The sequence below is a fragment of the Pavona decussata genome, unplaced genomic scaffold (assembly GCF_977016875.1).
Source record: "Pavona decussata unplaced genomic scaffold, jaPavDecu1.1 SCAFFOLD_9, whole genome shotgun sequence".
Lineage (NCBI taxonomy): Eukaryota > Metazoa > Cnidaria > Anthozoa > Scleractinia > Agariciidae > Pavona > Pavona decussata.
In genome coordinates this window covers 1,467,399-1,486,438 of record NW_028145432.1, presented here as the reverse complement: position 1 = coordinate 1,486,438, position 19,040 = coordinate 1,467,399, and the positions used below count along the sequence as shown (strand labels likewise).

General features: G+C 41.4%; 3 protein-coding genes and 1 pseudogene across 3 annotated transcripts; all 4 read right to left on the bottom strand.

Moving 5' to 3' along the window:
- Window positions 1-5,673: 5,673 nt before the first annotated feature.
- Window positions 5,674-7,001, bottom strand: LOC146488473 (uncharacterized protein F54H12.2-like; annotated as a pseudogene).
- Window positions 7,002-7,003: 2 nt separating this feature from the next.
- Window positions 7,004-8,104, bottom strand: LOC146488472 (uncharacterized). Its single transcript, XM_085115810.1, has 3 exons — window positions 7,751-8,104; window positions 7,158-7,700; window positions 7,004-7,108 (listed from the first exon to the last, which is right to left on the bottom strand). The coding sequence occupies exons 1-3, from the start codon at window positions 8,102-8,104 to the stop codon at window positions 7,004-7,006; spliced, it is 1,002 nt and encodes a 333-aa protein (XP_084971936.1).
- A 5,547-nt stretch (window positions 8,105-13,651) lies between these two features.
- On the bottom strand, window positions 13,652-18,691 carry LOC146488470 (uncharacterized). Its single transcript, XM_085115797.1, has 2 exons — window positions 18,630-18,691; window positions 13,652-14,677 (listed from the first exon to the last, which is right to left on the bottom strand). Exon 2 carries the CDS (start codon window positions 14,303-14,305, stop codon window positions 13,652-13,654), a length of 654 nt encoding a protein of 217 aa, XP_084971923.1. The 5' UTR covers window positions 14,306-14,677; window positions 18,630-18,691.
- On the bottom strand, window positions 14,362-15,447 carry LOC146488471 (uncharacterized). The gene has a single exon (XM_085115785.1). The coding sequence runs from the start codon at window positions 15,445-15,447 to the stop codon at window positions 14,362-14,364; it is 1,086 nt and encodes a 361-aa protein (XP_084971911.1).
- Window positions 18,692-19,040: the final 349 nt, after the last annotated feature.

The following is a 19,040-nucleotide window of genomic DNA, read 5'->3' as shown; positions in this document are numbered from 1 at the left end:
TGGGAGCTCATAATTTGTAAGCTTAGCCATGAGAATTGTGTGGTCGATAAGATCGAAAACTGCGATTCGATTGTAGACATTGAGTCGTAGAGTTAGAGCAAGATCTCAGAGCCAGAAACGCCCTTGTCTGTCTGTGGATGGTAAACATCCACGTCTGTTGATGGTTAACATTGTATACATTGTATATACATTGTATATTGTATACAGATTTTCATTTAAACCAACTATGCTGAACTGGAATTTCTGTATAAATAATGTGTATAAATAAATAAATAAATAAATAAATTTTGAACTTCCGAGGGGTCCAGGGAGGAGGGTTTTCAAAACCGGGAAATTCTAGAGGGGTGTAGGGGGGGGGGGGGGGTAATCATAAACCCTCTGGAACAGAAATTCCGAGGGGGTGGGGAATGACAATTAAATAAAAACCTTCCGTAGGGGGGTATGGATATTTTCTGGAACTGTACAATATTGGTCCATGCTGACCTATGTTTAACAATTATCCTGCAGAATATCGCCTGATACTTAGCCGACGAGGCCGTAAGATTGAGCGGGATAATTGTTTTATTATTCAACACATTGATAACAAAGCACAGGTTTATAGCAGAAAAGCTGGAGGCAAACTTTATTTGTCAAATCAAGTTCACCATGACCATATTTTGGCAGTGTCACAATGTGTTGAATAGCAATGGTCAACATTGGTTATGGTAATTCATATTGGCCAATATTGGTCCATGGTGACCAATATTGGTCTATGGTGATTCATATTGGCTAATATTGGTCCATGCTTGCCTAAATTGGTGAACATTGGTCCATGGTACGTTACCCATACTGGCGTAATATTGGACAGCAGCCTTTCTCTGAATGAGCAGATCGATTATGTAAAGAAGAAAGTTTCCAAGATGCTGGGGATTTTTTCAAGAGCACGACTCTCATTAACAATTGAATTAGCGAATAGATTGTTTAAATCGATGATTCTTCCAATTTTGGATTATTGTGGTGCTGTTTTCCATAGATGTGGTAAGGGGAATGAAGAAGGTCTGGAATGTTTACAAAGACGAGGTGGTAGAATAGTCTTGAATACTGCCCATTTGAGTAGTGTGTCCCGAATGACTAGACCAATTTTATTCATGTATTCAAACAGATTCAGGGGTGACTTAAACCGGTTTTAAGCGTTGAATGAGTTGACATGACATGTGGTAGATATAGGGAAAGGGTTTAATGAGATGCAAGTCATCTAGGTGGAAGAGGGGTTTAATGAGATGCAAGTGTATGTATAATTTGGAATTTGTTGTTTATTAGTCAAGTGTACTGTGCTCTGGTGGTATGGTTCCGCCCAACCAGCCGGGTGGTATAGCAAATGTATAGGGAAAGAACAATGGGTAAGTTGAGAACCAATAAGTAGCCACTGACGTCATGGTCAAACAAGTTCAACCTAGAAAAACCAGACCAAACCAGTTTTGAACACAATTCATTATTCAAAATGATCTCCTTAATATCTCAGACTAGACAAACCTGTCAAACCGGTTTTTTATCCCTGTCCCTGTCATTAGCAGCACCCAAAAACGGACACGAGACAATATTTTGTATGAACACCATTAATTTTATTGAATAAATAATAATAATAATAATAATAATAATAATAATAATTAATATTTGTATGGCGCAAATTAGCATGTGTATATGATCAAATGCGCCTAGATATGAACATGATAAGATATTACAATCAAATTCCAAAGAGAATAATGGTCCTGCATTTTACATGAAATCAGTCACTTTATCGATTCTGGCAAATTGTCTCTGAAGCTTGGGTCTTTGCAGCTGTTTCCCATATGTTTTCGTCATGTCCACCTCAGTTTCTCTTGGTTTGTACACCGGAGGCTCCCTTTGAGAATATGCATCCACAGGCATTTCATCACCCCATTGAAAGTGTCTGCACACTTCCTTTCTTCTACATGTAAAGTAAGGCCTGAACGGATTCTTTGCTGATCTTGAAACCCTTAACGTGGGCGTGTCCATGTGCTTGCACAGTAGCGGCTTACCACCTTCACATACTTTGTACTCATGGATCACACGGTCACACACGCATTGTTGATAGCCATGGATACTCTCTTCAGAGCAGAAGAACGGACATTCTTTCCAATTTGAACACCGAATGTAGGCTATACCAGAGGCGGGTTTGATCACTTCGAGGTCTTGGAGGCAGAGTCCACATTTTGAGTAACTCATCTTGGAAGTGTTTCTTGGGAGCAGTCGGTCGAAAGTGACGTGTGATGATCAAAGTCACGGTCACTTTATACAGTTTTTAAATAGCAGTTCTTTCAAATATAATAAAACCAGTTTATAACCTGTCAGCCTCATCAATGTCGTTAATCATCAAGTCTAACCAGTACCAACAGGTTTTGCAAAACTGGTCAGGTGGCAGAAGCACTTTCTCAATGTGTTTCCGCTCTTCATGTGGTTGTGTGTTATCGATCCAGTCTTGTTCATACGGCGCCACTGCATCCAACACATCTAATAAATCGTGCCACAACCAATAAACATTGCTACGATATTTATCCAAAGCTGCCTCCTTCAAACATGACGTCACGTTTTGATGATCATGCAATGAAAGCGGTTCCTTTTTAAAAATGTCCTCATACACCGAGAACGCAAAACAGATCCAATACGCTTCCTTTATTCTCTCATCGTCACAAGAGTTGCTTTTATTTTCAAAGATGTTTGGCGCCATGATCTGGACTCAATAACCATAGCAATCATATCCTTCTGTTTTATATCTTTCTCTTTAGATAAACAGGTTTTTCCAGTTTAGTACGGTTCCCATTGTGTATTGCTTCGTAACCTTGCGACCAAGGGTGTTCTTGCCTTGTAATGACGTTTTCCTGTTTTACGCCTAGAAGTTGGTGGTGTATCCATCATGAGTGCATGCGCTAATTCTTCAGTTAAAACGGAAGGCGGTGTTTCGGTTCGAATGGGAATTTTTGACCCTTTAGTACTGAGAGGAGTACCCCTCAATGGTTTAGAGACTTTGGTAGATTTTGTCTCTCTATTATGGTCTACGAACTATAATGAACATGGGGAAAAGTACTGATTATGAATCAATTCTTAGGATGGCAGACATGAATACATTGGAACATAGACGCATAGAACAATCTTTGATGATATTTTTTAAATGTTTCAAGGAGAATGGTCCAGGCTATGTAGCCAATTTATTCAAATCCCGAGTTACACCATATAATCTTAGAAGCAATGGTCTAAATGTTGTACAAACTTCATACAATAGTAGATTCCTTCATGGCTCATATGCGTACATGATCTCACACATCTGGAACCAGTTGCCATCTGCTGTAAAAAACGCACCTAATGCATCATCCTTTCGGAGACTTTTAACTAAGTTAAATTTTAACGGCTGTCAATGCAGCAATTGCCTCTGACCCGATTTATTTTTATTTATTTATATTTAGATGTTACTTTTTAATTTAATTAGTAGTTATTATCTTTTTTTTATACTGTCAAACACTTATATCATGAGCCTGTGGCTCGGGGGACTGGGAGACCACCCCCTGTGTATTTGACACTAAATAAATTACTTACTTACTTACTTACTCTGGTTTGGGGGTAGACTCCTTAGCAGGTAATGGCTCTGACTTAGGTATCACCACTGTTGGTTTCACCGTCACTTCAGTTTTGATCTGTTTTGTCAACCCTTGATACCTTTGCAAAAGTTGATCCAACAATAGCACTTTTTGATCTTCAGGTAAAGACGAGTCCATGATCTGCTTCATGACTTGATCTAAACGTGTCAAAGTGGGAAGCTGAGCTGGTGCAGTCAACCGGTGTTCTGTTTCCATACTTTGACATAAATGTTCAGGTACCATCACCATCTTCTGCACGTGCTTCATTTGAACACTTTTCCTAACAACTCGGTAACAAGAGGAGCAATCAAACTAGCAAGGGCAGACAAGAATCCTCCCTTTTGATTCAACACTGCCTTTTTCTGCTGAAGACTTGGTTTCTTGCAAGTCAAATAGAGGAGCTTTTACTTGTGTGGCTTCAACTGTTTAAATGATGAATTCGGTATCACAATGTTGCCTTTAAGGAGATTTAGAGCGATTTCGCCAATGGCTTCCATTTGCCCTTTGTTCGCATGTGCTATCATGTCTTTCCGCTGTTTTCTATTACTCTTGAAACAGGTACAAAGAAAGGGTAAATGTTGTTGGACTCTTGACTGTTTGGATACTCTCACGCGATTTCTATTAACCCCTTTAGATCGGGTGGTGGTACCAGAGCGTAACACCATGTTACCACCACGTTGATTTTTTCTTGTCCCTTTTGCTGTGTGACGTGACCTGCAGGAAGTCATCACGTTAACTGAAATCCACCGATAGTGGTTCCTCTGTTTTATGACATTTCTTCTGTACGCAAATCACGGGATAAGAATGTGATGTTAGTAATATCCTTGTCCGTAACCGTTGGATATTTCGTGTACGAGGATGTAAATCCAAGACAAGATAACCGAATGGGTTTGACGTCGCATCTTGAAAGCTTTCCCATACGTAAGGTACATTTCCTGCGAATGTCTGCTGAGCCAACGTTCTAAAACCCAACGTATCGCGAGGGTTGTTAAAAGCAATGATGTAGTGGGCATTCAGAGAGATACTCCGCAAAAACTTTCTAGGTGGAAAAAGGTTCTGGGTCAAATAAATACAGGTTACATCACAGTGATGAGACACCTTAGTAAACAGATTGAGAATGCGTTCGTCATCACTGCAATTTCTCATTAAGTCATCCAGTACGAGTATTCCTGGTCGGCAGTTTGCAGGAAATAAACTAGGAATATCTTTGGGAATACCCTCCACATATGTCACTTGAGCTGTCATGTTCCTAAAACATTCTTGCCATTGTCCATCGCAATATACAATTTTACGAATAGGCCGTTCAAATAAAGTCTGCTTGTTCAAGTAACTGTTTCGTAAACGTCGTCTTTCCACACTGACTTGGCCCTGCTATCATAATACTGCTTGGACATTTGAATTGGGACATCTTATCACAATGAAAAGCAGCAACGTTATGATAACTTGTTGATCGATGTTCCTTTTTAAAGTGATATACCAAAGACGCGCACACATCATTCATTTATTTATTTGTTGATTACGCCAACATTTGAAGGATTTACAAGCTTGCTCCTCAAATTGTGAGACGTTTTTATTTCTAGCATTCGTTGACGACTGAATGTAGGTGTGTACAAATTGTGCTACTTGTGAATCGTTCCATTGTGAATCATATCGCAGAAATTTATTTTGAATAGTGTTTAAATCACATTTCGTGCACGATGAAGTAAGTAAAACAGGCAATAGTCTCCACACACATCTGAGGTTATGCCTTGCACCGGTTTGTCATTGTAATATGTTTTTCCACTCAGTATGTATCCATCCATACCATAGCTTTCAGGAGGAAATCCATAGCTGTCAAAGAATTTGCTTTCTTGAGGCGATATAAAGTACATGGCAATTCAATGCGTTCCAGGTTGATGATGAGGATCTGTATTTGCAATCATTGCTGTAGGATACGTATCAACGATTGATAACTTGTCACTTGGAAATACTCCTTTCATGATAGGTGCTAGGAAAGGATCGTGCATTGACGCTTCCCATAACTCTTGAGTTGTATGCATCTTCAAGCACCTTGAGACAGATCGTATACCAGGCATCTATTGCGCTCAACCTGCAAATGATTTTGGAATTCTGCGTTTACGATTAAATTTAAAACCTCTGGTGTCGGCGCTCCAAATTTCAGATACAAATTGACGTTACCTCTGCGATGAGGAATCAGGTGGTCTGGGTGGCCACTACCCGCAGGAGTGGTATCCAAGCGGAATAAGCTGTATCCACCTTCCCAATCTTTTCTGTCAATATCAATACCATGACCACAGTTCATATCACCACTGCCTGAGAAGAGTGTATTGTACCCATCGATTCTCTTTCCACCTGTCAAATCTATCACTGAATAAGGGATTTCTCCACCATTGACCGTCAGTCGTAGTGCATTCACGTCAAACAGCTGAAAATTGAAAGGATTTCTTGCCAAGCTACCATTGTAGGCATCATTTTGTACCATTACAAATATGATGCATTGAGAAGTAAGTCCGTTGAAGGGATCCGTCTCGATATGATTCAGCACACCCCTGGGGATAATTCTAGCGTGTGTTGGCGTCCTTGTCAGCGTGTAGATAGCAGGTAGGGCTTTTTGTCCTGACCGTCCTTGCATGATACTAACATGCTCTAGTTTGGTACTGTCAGCTACGCGTACTGTGCGGATTCTGAGAGTGCTTGACATTATGCTTATCTTGCAATCATTGGCCTCTTCTCCACTCATGAGAACAAATTCATCGCTGTTTAGATCAATCTTGATTTTGATTTCTATGTTGTCCAGCAGCAGCTTATTGGTGTTGAACAGATCACACAGGGGTACTCCAACCAATCCTACTTCAGCACCAGCATTGGTAAATACACCCCTCTTCTTGAGTCCCCAGTTTTGTCAGAAGTGTTATCTACTACATCCATATGTCCTGCTGTGTCTTTGTAGTACAATGCTTTGGTTAGGTAGGATTTCTTTGTCTGTTCAGTAAAATTAAACAAGGTCTTGATGTAGGCATTGTACGCCTGTGTGTCGGACTGTTCTGTGACAACTGTTTCGTTCAACTTGATGGTAAACTGTTTGATGAGCGAATGAAGCACGTTGTTGATGAAAGTATATTTCTTTGCACCTCCTGTATTCCCGCCATTTCGTTTGGTAATCTTCACCACCAATCGCAGTTGTGTTTTGTTGATGTCAATGTAATCAGATAGAGGCTTGATGACAAACTCGATGGGGTTGGTTCCACTTTGAACTGATTCATCATCCACCCATTTACTTTTGAGAATGGAAACATCTGTGACCGGTACTTGAAATAACTGTAATCTCGAATTTTCACCGGGGGCAGAGAGAGGGTGAGCTGAGGCCATCTTTAGTCGAAAATGGTCTTGAACTTTGAAGGTGATGTTCTCCGTTTCTTGGTCTGTCTTGAACTGGCAGGAGTTCCGTTTGCGCTTAAGTAGTCTCCCCCCACGACCTTGTTGCATAAGGTCCTGGAAAGCACAAGTCAGAAACTGTTTACCGACAGTCTTTGCCCTCGCTTTTGCTGCTTTCTTCAAAGACTGACCATTGATGACATCTTTTGCAATTTGCATTCCTCTATCCACTTCTGTATTGAGTAAACGTTTTCCTACATTGCCAAACGCAAATGGTACCAGATGGCCAGTGTCACATCTTATATTGATCTCCACGGAAGAAAATACAGATGTACGGAGTCGATGGTAAGTAGGAGTCTTTATTTCCTCTGCCACCATCTTCCCAGGTTGACCATGAGGTACTATGGTTCGAAGTATATTCGCTTTTACATCCCCCACTAAAAGGGACTCTATTAGGTCAGAGTAGATGTACATAGTCTGAAATGAATGTCTGCTTAACATACCCCAGACCAATTCATCGTCTCGTCGCACATTGGTGGTAGTAGCCGTAAGTGTCACACTCTGGTTCTTATTCAGTTGGACAACAGTGGGAAGACTGATCTGATAAAGAGCCGGTACCCGATCATGATGGTTCAAGTATCCTAATGCCCGAGCTAAGTTCTTGGGCAACGTTACTTGAAATGTTGGAGGTAACTTGAATTCGTAGTAATGTTAAGCTTTGGAGTAAATGTTAAAGGAGTCACTTCCACCGATGCGCTTGATCCTTTTCCACATTTAAGATAAACATCTGGAAATGCACTCTGGAGTCCTGTTACCATACCATTGACCAAGTCATCAACTGTTCGATAAATGCCACTTGGTAGATAGATGGGTAGGGTCCATGGTAAATCGCTGTTACAGCTTAACAGGTGAGACAGTTGCCGACTTTGCACATTTTTCCAAGTATGTGGGTAAATGATGTGTGTCATTGCCACTTCCCAATCCTGACTTAAGTGTTGTTGATTCAGAAGTTGCATCTTAAACTTGGCAGGTTTGTTTTCAGGGTACTGAGCTGTGCTTGCGTCACTGGTTACAACGATGTAAAAACTGTTACTCATCTTGTACGCTGTCTAAAGTGAGGTGTCACCTTTACGATACCACCTTGGAATGAAAGCAGCTTTCCACAACCACTTGTTAAGTAGATTTCAACGGTCTCCAATGTTTTGGTTCATAAAGGAAAATAACTGACGTGTGTTGCTTCTTCCATTTTAACGTGTCACGAAATCTACCGTGCGGTACCATTTCATATAGCAAATGCAACTGTTTTTCACCCACTTAATGTGACTCTATGAGATTGGTTTGCACTTGCACTACTCTGTGTGTGCAGCCACATAAAAAACGGTTAAAGGAATTAAGAATGTCTCGGGAAATGTGAATGAGTAACGAAGCGGTAATGCACACCATTCATAACCATAAGTAGGAATCTGTCCAAGGGTAGAATAGATCTTCAATGGAAACATGGTGCTTTCTCGGACTTTGTTTTCTTGGGTTATCCAGCCAAGAGCTTGAGCCACAGGCTTGGCCACGAACATCCATTCCTCTTGAGTTGTAAAGGTAATGTTCCATTCATCATCCACGGCAATGTGAAGGCTTTTTCTTTGCACACATTGCAGCGTGCCTTCTATCACGTCCAGTGCTGAACGATATCTTCCCACAGGTAGAGGTATCCTCTTTACTTCTTGGGTACCAGATCGTCGGAGCATGAAATGCGGATAATTACATTCGTGGGGAACTTCAAAGCACGAGAATGGGTAGATTACATTATGAAGTCCAACTTCCCAATCCTCTTCATCTTTTAAACGGATTTGTCGAGGTAACGTTACATGATAGTATGACGTTGAGTTGGTTGGGAACAAGTTCGTATTGGCATTGCTAGGAAGCATCAGGTAAAAATCATCATCTTGAATATCATCTTTGCTCCAGATAAACCAACTGTTTACAGTCAACTCCCGTCATAGTGGACACCCTCGGGACCGTGATTTGGTGTCCGTAATAGCGAGAGTCCGTAATAGCGGGGTGCGAGAAAATTTTTACTTTAAACCATATTTACAGTAGGGGGTCACATGTGTGTTCATTTTCATTAACTCCAGTACCTTTTTCAGACCCGTTGTCGCAAGTAAAGAGCGTCAGAACTTTATTTACAAACAGAACAGAACTTAGCAGAACAGGAGTTACGTACCCTTTGTGTACAGTAGTTCTTCTAAGTACGTAAAAAACAATCATCGTATGTTGCAGCAATGTCCACATACGCATCGTTTTGGTTTCCTACTGTACTGAAGTACAGTAATCTACAGTTCTAAAAAAAATTACATTTTCGAGGAAAAACCTGAACATCAGCTATTGATTGCATCAGCTATCACATTGCCTGAAAATATCGTTCCAATCGGCTCTGTGTACTTCTCCTTTGGACTGCAACTTCCCCCACTTTGTCGCCAAGGAGACTAAATTCATTAGCAACCTTAAACTTTCCTCTATGAATCAAAAAAGCAGAAATGTTTTGGACACTGTCCAGAACGTCCTTGAAACTTTTCAAAGTGGTTGTTTCGTTCGAGCGTTCGCCTTCACCTGGGGTATCTTCTTTTTCCATTTCATTCTCGTCGTCACTCTCTATTTCCATGACATCGTGAGAAGTACCAATGGCCTCCAGCAGCTGTTGTTCGTTAAAAAGACTGTAACAGGTTGGAAGTTCGTTATCGGACTCCAGGTAAGCACTGATTCCACTTCCAGGTGCAACCTGTTGGACAAGATTCTCCAGTTCCTCATCCGCCGAGACATCAAGATCAGCAAAGGGATCCTCCTCTCCTGTCACAGTACTGACGGTAGCTGCTTCTGAGAAAGTGCTGGGAATTTCAGCTGCTGCAAAACATTTAATAATGGTATCGTTCTCGACCTTAGACCAAGCAGTCCCCATCCACCTTATGGCCTGCAGCACGTCCAATGTTTTGGCAATGTCTGTTGCACTGTCGTGGTCTGTGGTCATTGTAATAATATGACGAAGTAGCAACTTTCTGTAATGGACTTTAAAGTTCTGGATTATTCCGAGATCTAAAGGTTGCAGCTTGGACGTGCAGTTTACAGGAAAAAAACACTAGTTTAATATTGGAATAGCGTCCCTTGAGATCATAGGGGTGACATCCAGCAGAGTCAATGAATAAAAGTATTGATCGATTCTGGGCCTTGAAAGAGCTGTTTAACTGGCTGAGGAGCTTGTGAAGGATATCAGATGTCATCCAAGCCTTCTGTTGATTCAAATACTGACAAGGAAGATCATCTTTGTTTATATTCTTCAGGCACCTTGGATTCGTATACTTTCCGATTACAACTGGTTTTCTCCTTTCCTCAGTAGTAGAAACGAAGAAAGCAACAGTTAACCGCTCTTTTGACTTCTTGCCTCCTTTGCATTTCTTTGCTTTCTCCGAAAGGCTCTTATCCGGAAGTGCGCGATAAAAGCAGCCAGTTTTATCCATGTTCCAGATGTCTTGCATCGCATATCCAGAGATAATAGACCCAAGACGCTCTTTCCAAGAGTACACTGTAGCCTCTGGCACATCAGCAGATTCACCACGGAGTTTGTGTTGCGAAAGGTTGTTGCGCTCTTTAAATCTCGTAAGCCAGCTTCTTGACGCCTTGAACTCAGGGTAGCCAAGTTCCTCTGCTGCTTTCATTCCAAACTCCTGGATAATAGGACCATCGACTGGAGTGCGTTGTTTGGTTTTCTTCTTGAACCATTCCCATACAGCATCATTCACGTCCAAGTATTGTGAAGTACGGTTACGCTTCTTCGTACTGGAAAATCCTCTTTCGTACTCCTCTCTTACTCTCTTACTTGTGTTTTTCCACAACTGAATTTCTCAGCAAGTTTGCATACTCCTGTCAATCCTTTACCATTTTCGTATTCTTCTACGATTTGAAAACGTTTTTCTAAAGGTAATTCGTTCCTTGCTTTCCGCTTTGTTTTATCTTTTGGCATGATTCAATGGTGTCTCCAATAGAACACAACCTGGTCAACACACGCTTGCTGCAAAAGACCAAGTGTAAACTTGACATGTACCGGATGCATCAGTTGCAATTACACAAAAGATTTTACCGACAGCATGCATTTTAGCACGACCTTTCTGTGTGGTCGCGCTAGAGATCAAAGATCGCTGTGGTTCTGTCAAGAGCAAACCAAACTCATTTCGTGTTATTTTTATTTACTGTACCGGTTATGGCCAGTCCTCAAATTGGAATAGTTGAAAGCAAAGAGTACTACTCGTGGATGCGAGGCCACCATGCTTACAAGGACATTTTTGAGCCTGTTATTGGTACCACGCTCACTTTACAGCGGGAACCAGAAAATGCAAAAGATCCGCATGCTGTTGCTATTGTAGAAGATACTGGACGCATTGTTGGCCATATCCCATTAGCTTTATCGAGAATTGTGTCGTCTTTTTTAAAAAGGGCTAACCACAAGGCAACAGCAGAAATCTGTGGAAAACGGATAAATCGAGGATCTGGCTTGGGAGTGGAACTTCCAGTTATTTATAAGATTTACGGCGAAAGGAAATATTTGGACAGACTTTACGAACTAATTCATGGCAGCGAGACTGCAAAGAGGGCCTTAAGAGAAAAAGATGAAGGAATTTTGATTGATGGACAGAAGAAGCGGAAATCGACCAAAAGAGACAAAGACAGTCTCAAAAAGCAGAAAAAATAGACTTGATATGTGTGCAAGATGCTGCTTGGTGTCCGCTATAACGAGAGAGAAAACAAAATTGTGATGTTGGGACCGAATAAGGTGTCCGTAAGTCCGTAGTAGCGAGAGTCCGTAATAGCGGGAGTTTATTTCAGTCAAACGTCTGTAACTTTCGCCGGGGATTTTGCTGCTGTCCGTAATAGCGGGGTGTCCGTAATAGCGAGGTGTCCGCAAGGCGGGAGTTGACTGTATATGGAATCCAACTGTCGTATTTCTTTGGCCAACCTTTCCAATGCACCAATACTTCTTTGTTGACACCTTTTCCTCGACGTTTCAAAATTTTCTCAATGCAAAACAGATGATCTGAACTTTCAGTCACTTTCTGTAACTCAGCCTTGTGGAATGTTCCTCTAATCAACTCACCGTCTGCCTCCTTCAAACAATACACTGGTGGGTTTCGTGGCAGTCTCTGTGCCACCGTAAAGGATTCCTCTGTCCAAGACGGAAGGTATCCTTTCTGAAAGACACGTTTGTACTTACTGATCTTCACTTGGTCTCCCACCTTGGATTTATATTTTATGATCGAGGCGTGTTTACCATACAAGGTTCTCCATACGTCTTGAGCATTAAAAACTGTCACATCTGCGGGTTTCATTTTTATACTACGATGTATGCTCTGATTGTAGTTCTCATGGACCAAATTGTCTAACTTGTCCAGGTAATGATATGAGCTGCTCATAGTAAATAACCGCCATAGAGGATGTTTCAAGGTCCTGTTGAATCCTTCAACTATTTGCGCCTTCGTCTCGTTGTATTTGACAAAATGACGAACATCATGATTCTTGAGAAATGTTTGAAAGCTACGGCTCATGAATTCCGTCCCTGCATCTGTCTGCAACCTTTCCGGTTTACGTCTTTTCTTAAATATGCTTGTAAAGGCCGCTACCAAAGCCGAAGCAGACTTAGATTTCAATGGAACCACCCATGCATACTTGGATAGGACATCAATGCAAGTTAACAAGTATTTGTGACCACGACTCCAGCGACTCAAATTCTGAAGATCTGCCAGATCCGCTTGCCACTGTTCATCCAAACCGTTGACAAATACTCTATTGCGACGAAATCGTTTTCATGCTGGTTTGTTGAGAGTGTAGCCAGGTTGTTGCTGCAACCACTAAGCAACTTGCAAGCGGGTTAGTCCATACTGACGTGCGGCTCGATACAACTTTTGTACTCTACCTAATGCGGAAGGGCGATCAAATTCATAATACAGTTTCTCTAGTAAACGATTCATGTGACGGATTGTATTCTTCTTCTTCGTTTCCCTCTTTGTGTTCTTCTGTCGCATCTCTTAAATCGATGTGTACTTGACCAGCGCAACGTGCAACTAAACAGCGCATCCTCTGACATATATCATTTAAAGCCTGGGTAGGAGTTGAACTTGCACAAAGACGACTTGTAGCACTGCCCATGGTTGTCTTACGAATGACCAATGCAACTTGTTAAGTAGGCCTTTTATCCTTTTCCATAACATTAGCCAAGGAGCCTTTATTATTTCTCGAATCATCCACCAGGGAGAAGGATAATGCGATGGATACGTATCACATAACATTAGATGAAATGCATATTGTTCTCTCAGAGGTGCGTTGCTTCGAGCCATATAAGCATAAAAGCTCAGCAGCCTACCCCAATGCATTGTACTTATTTCTTTCAAAATATCCAACCAATGGTGAGAGGAAACGATTGGTAAAGAGGTACGTTGTACAAGTGTTTGAACGCAGCCACGCACCAGGAAAAAATACAGTCTGTTCATGTTCACTGTTCAATGTGTAATGAGCTGTAGATGGCCTCCAAACCTCCCCTTATAGCCATCCCTATCCTCCACAGCGTCACCATTTCAAATTGCAGGCGCCAGTATGGAACGGTAAAGTCAGCGATAACTATATGGCAATGTTGTGAAACCGTGAATAACTCGTTTGTCATACACGAGTCTGTACCTCTTCTTTAAGTTAACTGTATATATTGTTTTTGTTTTCGCATCTCGTTTGATGAAGTGTGGGTTCTCCAGGAAGGTGGGCTGTTCATTAGGGTTGCAGACATGTGCACACATGGTTAAAAAAATCAATTTCTGTGATCCTCTGAAGTTTAGCGTGAATCCTCTCACTTTGCATGTAGTTTTACCATTCTTGGTTTGGTAGGCATAATTCTTTGGACCCCCGGACACAAAGGTTGTGATGTAGTCATCAGCGTCCAATTCATTCGTTAGCTCTCCGAGATAATCCCCAAGGGCTGGCATCCAATCATCTGGTTGGCTAGTAAAGATGACAGAATCTGTGTCAAAGTAAAGGACCCTTGTTTGTAGACGTTCAAGGACAGAATAGAGTTTGAAACTTGCATGGGCTGTCGTGAAAGCAGCAATGACAACATTCGTCTTGTGTGATCCTGATACGAACCCTTCCCCATGCGTGTAGTAAACTTCTACGCACTCATCATTTACAAACTGAATGTTTTTCACTTGAGTTGATTGACATGTCAGTAGTCGAAAGTACCGTTCTGGATCCTTGACGAGCTCCACTTGAGGCATGTTATCACGTTCACCAAATTTTCCCCCTTGAAAGAGGAAAAATAACCATAATTAGTTTATTGAAGCAAAGTAAAGTAATCATAATTATCATTTTCGAACTGTAAGAGATGATACTTACAAAACGAATTCAACACCAGCTTGGCCAATGAACGTAATCCAGGGTTCCTCTTAACCTTTCCATAGTCCAACTTGATACCTTCCTTCTTTTCATAGTCTTCGATGTACTGTTGTTTTTGAGCTTCTGTCTCACACCAAGAGAGCCACCCACTTGCCTCTTGCTTGATTTTGAGGAAGGTATCGATGTACCCTGTGAAAAGCTCGGACGATTTCTGAGGGAAATGCCACACCTCCATCATTCGAACTGTGCGGTATCTCAGCTCCAACGCTTTATCAATCTCAACAGAACACCAGTTTCCAGACAGCATACGTTCTTCATCTGCGTGTTCGCAGGGTGTCTGTTGTAGGCTCTCAGCACATGTCCTGCTGAGAGGGAACATCAGTTTTCCATTGGCACAGTAGGGCAACACAGGGTGGAACAGAAAGGTGGGTGGAAGGATGTCACACTTGGTCAGCCCAAAGAACTCACGGGGTGAACGGTTGATTAAGGCTTCACTTGTTAAAATTTCAGGATGCTGGATCGGAATTTCGCAATACTTATTTGTCCAAGGGTATAATGATGTAAAGTGCACGTAATGAATCTTCTCGTTCTCATTTACTTCCTTGTGGAGACAGATAGCATTTGTCCGTCCACCGAAAAATGCATGCCGTGGCTCTAAGGGCGTGTCAAACTTGAGGCTTTCAACAAAAGATTTCATCTCGGGGTTGGTGGCTAGTTCTTGCTTGAAATCACATTCCCATTTTACTTCTACTCGGAATCCAAGCTTCTTGAAACGCTCAACTTTGCGAATGGTACCTTTCGGGAGATCTTCCATACTTGTGTCATTCACTGGGTTCACTGTGTCAGGTAGGTAACACTTACGACAATTATGCCACAGGCACCCCATGAATTCATAGATGATCTTCTTGGTGGGATCATAATCGTCAACATAGCTGTTATCGATCCTTTGGTCACCACCATTCAGAGCATGCAGAATTTGGTCACCTAACTGATGGTGGATCCATGCCAACCACTGGGGGGCCATGACAGAATATTTTCGGGCGGGTTGGTACCCTTATGCAGGAATGAGACCAATGGTGTCTTTTTCTAGGAACTCTTGCCTGAACACACGGTTACAGGCACTTGCAATGGTAACACAGTACTTGAATGGATCGAGGTTGCACGCTTCCTCCATTAACTGTTTAAACTGTAAACAACATCGTCTCAGAATGTCCACATCACTACGACTATATTCCTCGATTTCTTTTTCAAAATCAAAGACATATTCTGCGTTTCTCCGTTCTTCATACCACCTCACGAATTCTTGACGCTCTTTCGTACTCATGCCATCTGGGTCGTAGTTTTCAATAGGTGGAAGAGGACCAACGTACTGCTGATTTTCCTTGCAATTAAAAAGGTGAGGAAAGTAGCCTTTCTTAAGCTCTGTCAGGCCAAAGGTTTTTGGTAAGGCTTTAAGTGGCATGGGAAGGAAATTGAGAGAGTCGCAGAACTTGATTTCAGCTTCTGTTAGTTCCATAGACATGATTTTTGCACCATTCAGGATCAGACTTGGAAGCAGGCATTGTTCGTAGAAATATTCACACAGTAGAAATCCATTGTACCCCCTTAGATTATGCGCAATGATGATAGCACCTTGGTGGGTTCCATCCAACAACCACGTACCGAATTGGTCAATGCACTCGTACACGGAACTCTTTGCAGATTCCGCTATACATAACGGCTATAGGCCAGCGCACATTTTCCTATAGAGGGGCCTACATATGGAATAACTTGCATAATGAACTTAGGCAAAGTGCCTCATTGGCATCTTTCAAACGCACCCTGAAAGACACACTATTGAGGCAGACATTTCCTTCATAAGCTTTAAATTTTAGTAAAATACCAGCATGAATTGTGATTTCGAGTTTTTATTGTCATTTTTGCTTTTATAAATTGGAAATAGTTTGTAAATAGTTCCTGAAAAACCTCACGAGGATGTTACTATTAAAGTTATTTATTTATTTATTTAATCATCCCCTTTAAAGACCATCTCAAACCCTGTTTCATCTTGCACGATGAGCAAATTGGCAATATGTCTCCCCTCGTCTTGGCGTGATTCTATGTCAAAGAATAAATACACTTTCCCTTCCTCTTCTTCTCTGTCTTCGTTTTCAACTTCATCGCTTATCATCTCTTTAGAAATCCGTCTTCTCTTTGTTTGCCCTTTTTTCTTTTTCTTCGATTTTGAGTGTGCTTCACGTGTTTCGCTTGACTCTTCTTCTTGATTGATGATCGGTTTCATATAACATCGGTGCGTATTTGGGTCAACAAACTCTTCACAATTCCAGCACATCTTTTCTCCACACATGTGATCTTCTGGCTTCCTTTTTTTGATGCGACAAGACGTTGTAACATTTTTTACATTTGTAGAATTTTTGACAGACAGATTGGCCCTCTCTATTCGGTCGGCAGTGGTTGGCATAACATTCATCTCCGACGAACATTCTGTGACAGGCTCCACACTCTCAAGGTGCTTTCTGCATCAACCCCTAACACCCATCTGTGAAGCAACATTTACATACTTTGTTGCAACGGTGTTCCACTTTTTTGTCGTAACCTTTCTTGCATTCCAAACACCAGTAGCCCCTTCCCCAAAAGCTAGAGACAGAAGTGATGATGTCAAAGTGATTTTCGTGATGATACAGGTAAATTTGTTTTTCTCGTCGCGGTCCTTCGCAGACAATCGTGTTGAAATGTTTAGCAGACAGGACAATGATTTGGTAATCTTCAATCACGTTTTGAAATTTGGCCACTTCTGGTAACCCACAGAGACCTTCGCGCACACCAGCCTTTTGATGTAATCGTTGAGCAAGGATTTGTGGCTGTTTACGTCCTTGACGAATTGAATTCCACTCGGGATGTTTCTCCTGTCGAGCAATATCAGTCACTATAGCACGGGCGAGGCACAGAAAATCTTTGTTTTTGATGCGCAGGACACATTGTTTGCTGTCTAGGAACTTGGACAATTTGAATCCATAGTGTTTCCTCTTGCGCAAGGCCACTCCGCCTTGTGGCATACCCACATGAACCACATGTACTTGCATACCATCCTGAAGGTTGACTTGTTCATTAGATTGTAAGACGTGCTGTACTTCGCCCAAAATCCTTTCTGCATTCAATTCATGACGTGGCATAAACGGTAATGAAATGGGATACTGAAGAGAACGACTTTGGAGTACAAAACGTACAAGATCAATGTCGGCCATACCTGAAGTCATCTCGTCTACAAGGGAATCAAAAATGTTGCCAAGCTGGTCAAGTAACGGATGTTCTTCGGATTGAGGATTCAAGGTAAGGAGATAGTCAGTAGCAGTGGTATTAAATTTCCGTACGTTTCGGGAGGCAACTTCACGCAGGGTATAGTACTGTTCAGAGGTCCACAGATTGCTGCCAGCCCCGAGCTGTTCCTCAGCCAACAAACATTCTGCATCCTCCAACTGTGAACGAAAGAAATTTGACCATAAGTTATATCAGAAAACTCAAATTGCATACTAATTAAAAGTGTTACTTGCAGAGAAATAGAGCAGTAACGTCATGGCATACTAATCAAAAGTGTTACTTGCAGAAAAATAGTGCAGTAACGTTATGGCATAATTATGAGAAATATTACTTGCAGAAAAATAGAGCAGTAACGTCATGGCATACTAATCAGAAGTGTTACTTGCAGAAAAGTAGTGCAGTAACGATATGGCATACTAATCAAAAGTGTTACTTGCAGAAAAATAGAGCAGTAACGTCTTGGTATACTAATCAGAAGTGTTACTTGCAGAAAAAATAGAGTAGTAACTTTATGGCATAATAATCAGCAGTGTTACTTGCATAAAAATAGAGCAGCAAGTACCTGTGTTAACGTTAAGGAAATGTGTTTACTTGATTTTCCAGTAAATAATCGTAGGAATTTAAAGCGTCATTCATTTCTTGTTCCCACTGTTCCATAGATTCTGCCATTTCGTCATCCGTCAATTCATTGTTCAGGGTTGAGATGTCATCTTGCCCTACATTTTCAGGTAACGGCAAATTTTCAAAAAGTTCGGGATGCGCGGATTTCAGTTCTGCCAAGGCCTCTGAAACCACATCAAACTGAAGTTGCGGTGTGATAGTATCATCAGGGGATAGTTGTAAATCGTCTAAGAGTTCAGTATCAGAAGAGTTTGTTAATCCCTGTACAAGCTCGTTGAACCAATGATTGGAAACGCCAGCTCGTGCAATCAATCGTTCTTTCATTTTTTTGAATATTTTCTTCCTCCTTAAACAGTGAGTTTAAAAATCGGTCGTGAAATGGTACCATGTGATGCTGTTCCACAATGGGAAATAAAGTCATCAATTGTTTCCGCCATCTTTTAGTTATTTCATTCTTGTTCACTGAGGTGATGGCTTGCACTGCATATGTATCGACATCTTCAGTGGTAGCAGGATTGTCAGCGATGTCAATCAGTTTCGTCCACGCTTCGTCTTCATACGTAGACCAGAAGAGTTCAAGAATGTCATCACGCATGAAAAGTTTACTTCTCTTTCTTTTATTAATATGATTTTCATGCAAGGCTTGTTTTTGTTGTCGTTGGATTATTTGAAATTCCG

Coding starts and splice junctions, on each gene's coding strand:
- LOC146488472 (XM_085115810.1), bottom strand. CDS start 8,104: ATGAGTAACAGTTTTTACATCGTTGTAACCAGTGACGCAAGCACAGCT. Junction 7,701..7,750: donor GATCAAGCGCATCGGTGGAA/GTGACTCCTTTA, acceptor TACGAATTCAAG/TTACCTCCAACATTTCAAGT. Junction 7,109..7,157: donor CAAAAGCGAGGGCAAAGACT/GTCGGTAAACAG, acceptor TTATGCAACAAG/GTCGTGGGGGGAGACTACTT.
- LOC146488470 (XM_085115797.1), bottom strand. CDS start 14,305: ATGCCTCAAGTGGAGCTCGTCAAGGATCCAGAACGGTACTTTCGACTA.
- LOC146488471 (XM_085115785.1), bottom strand. CDS start 15,447: ATGGCCCCCCAGTGGTTGGCATGGATCCACCATCAGTTAGGTGACCAA.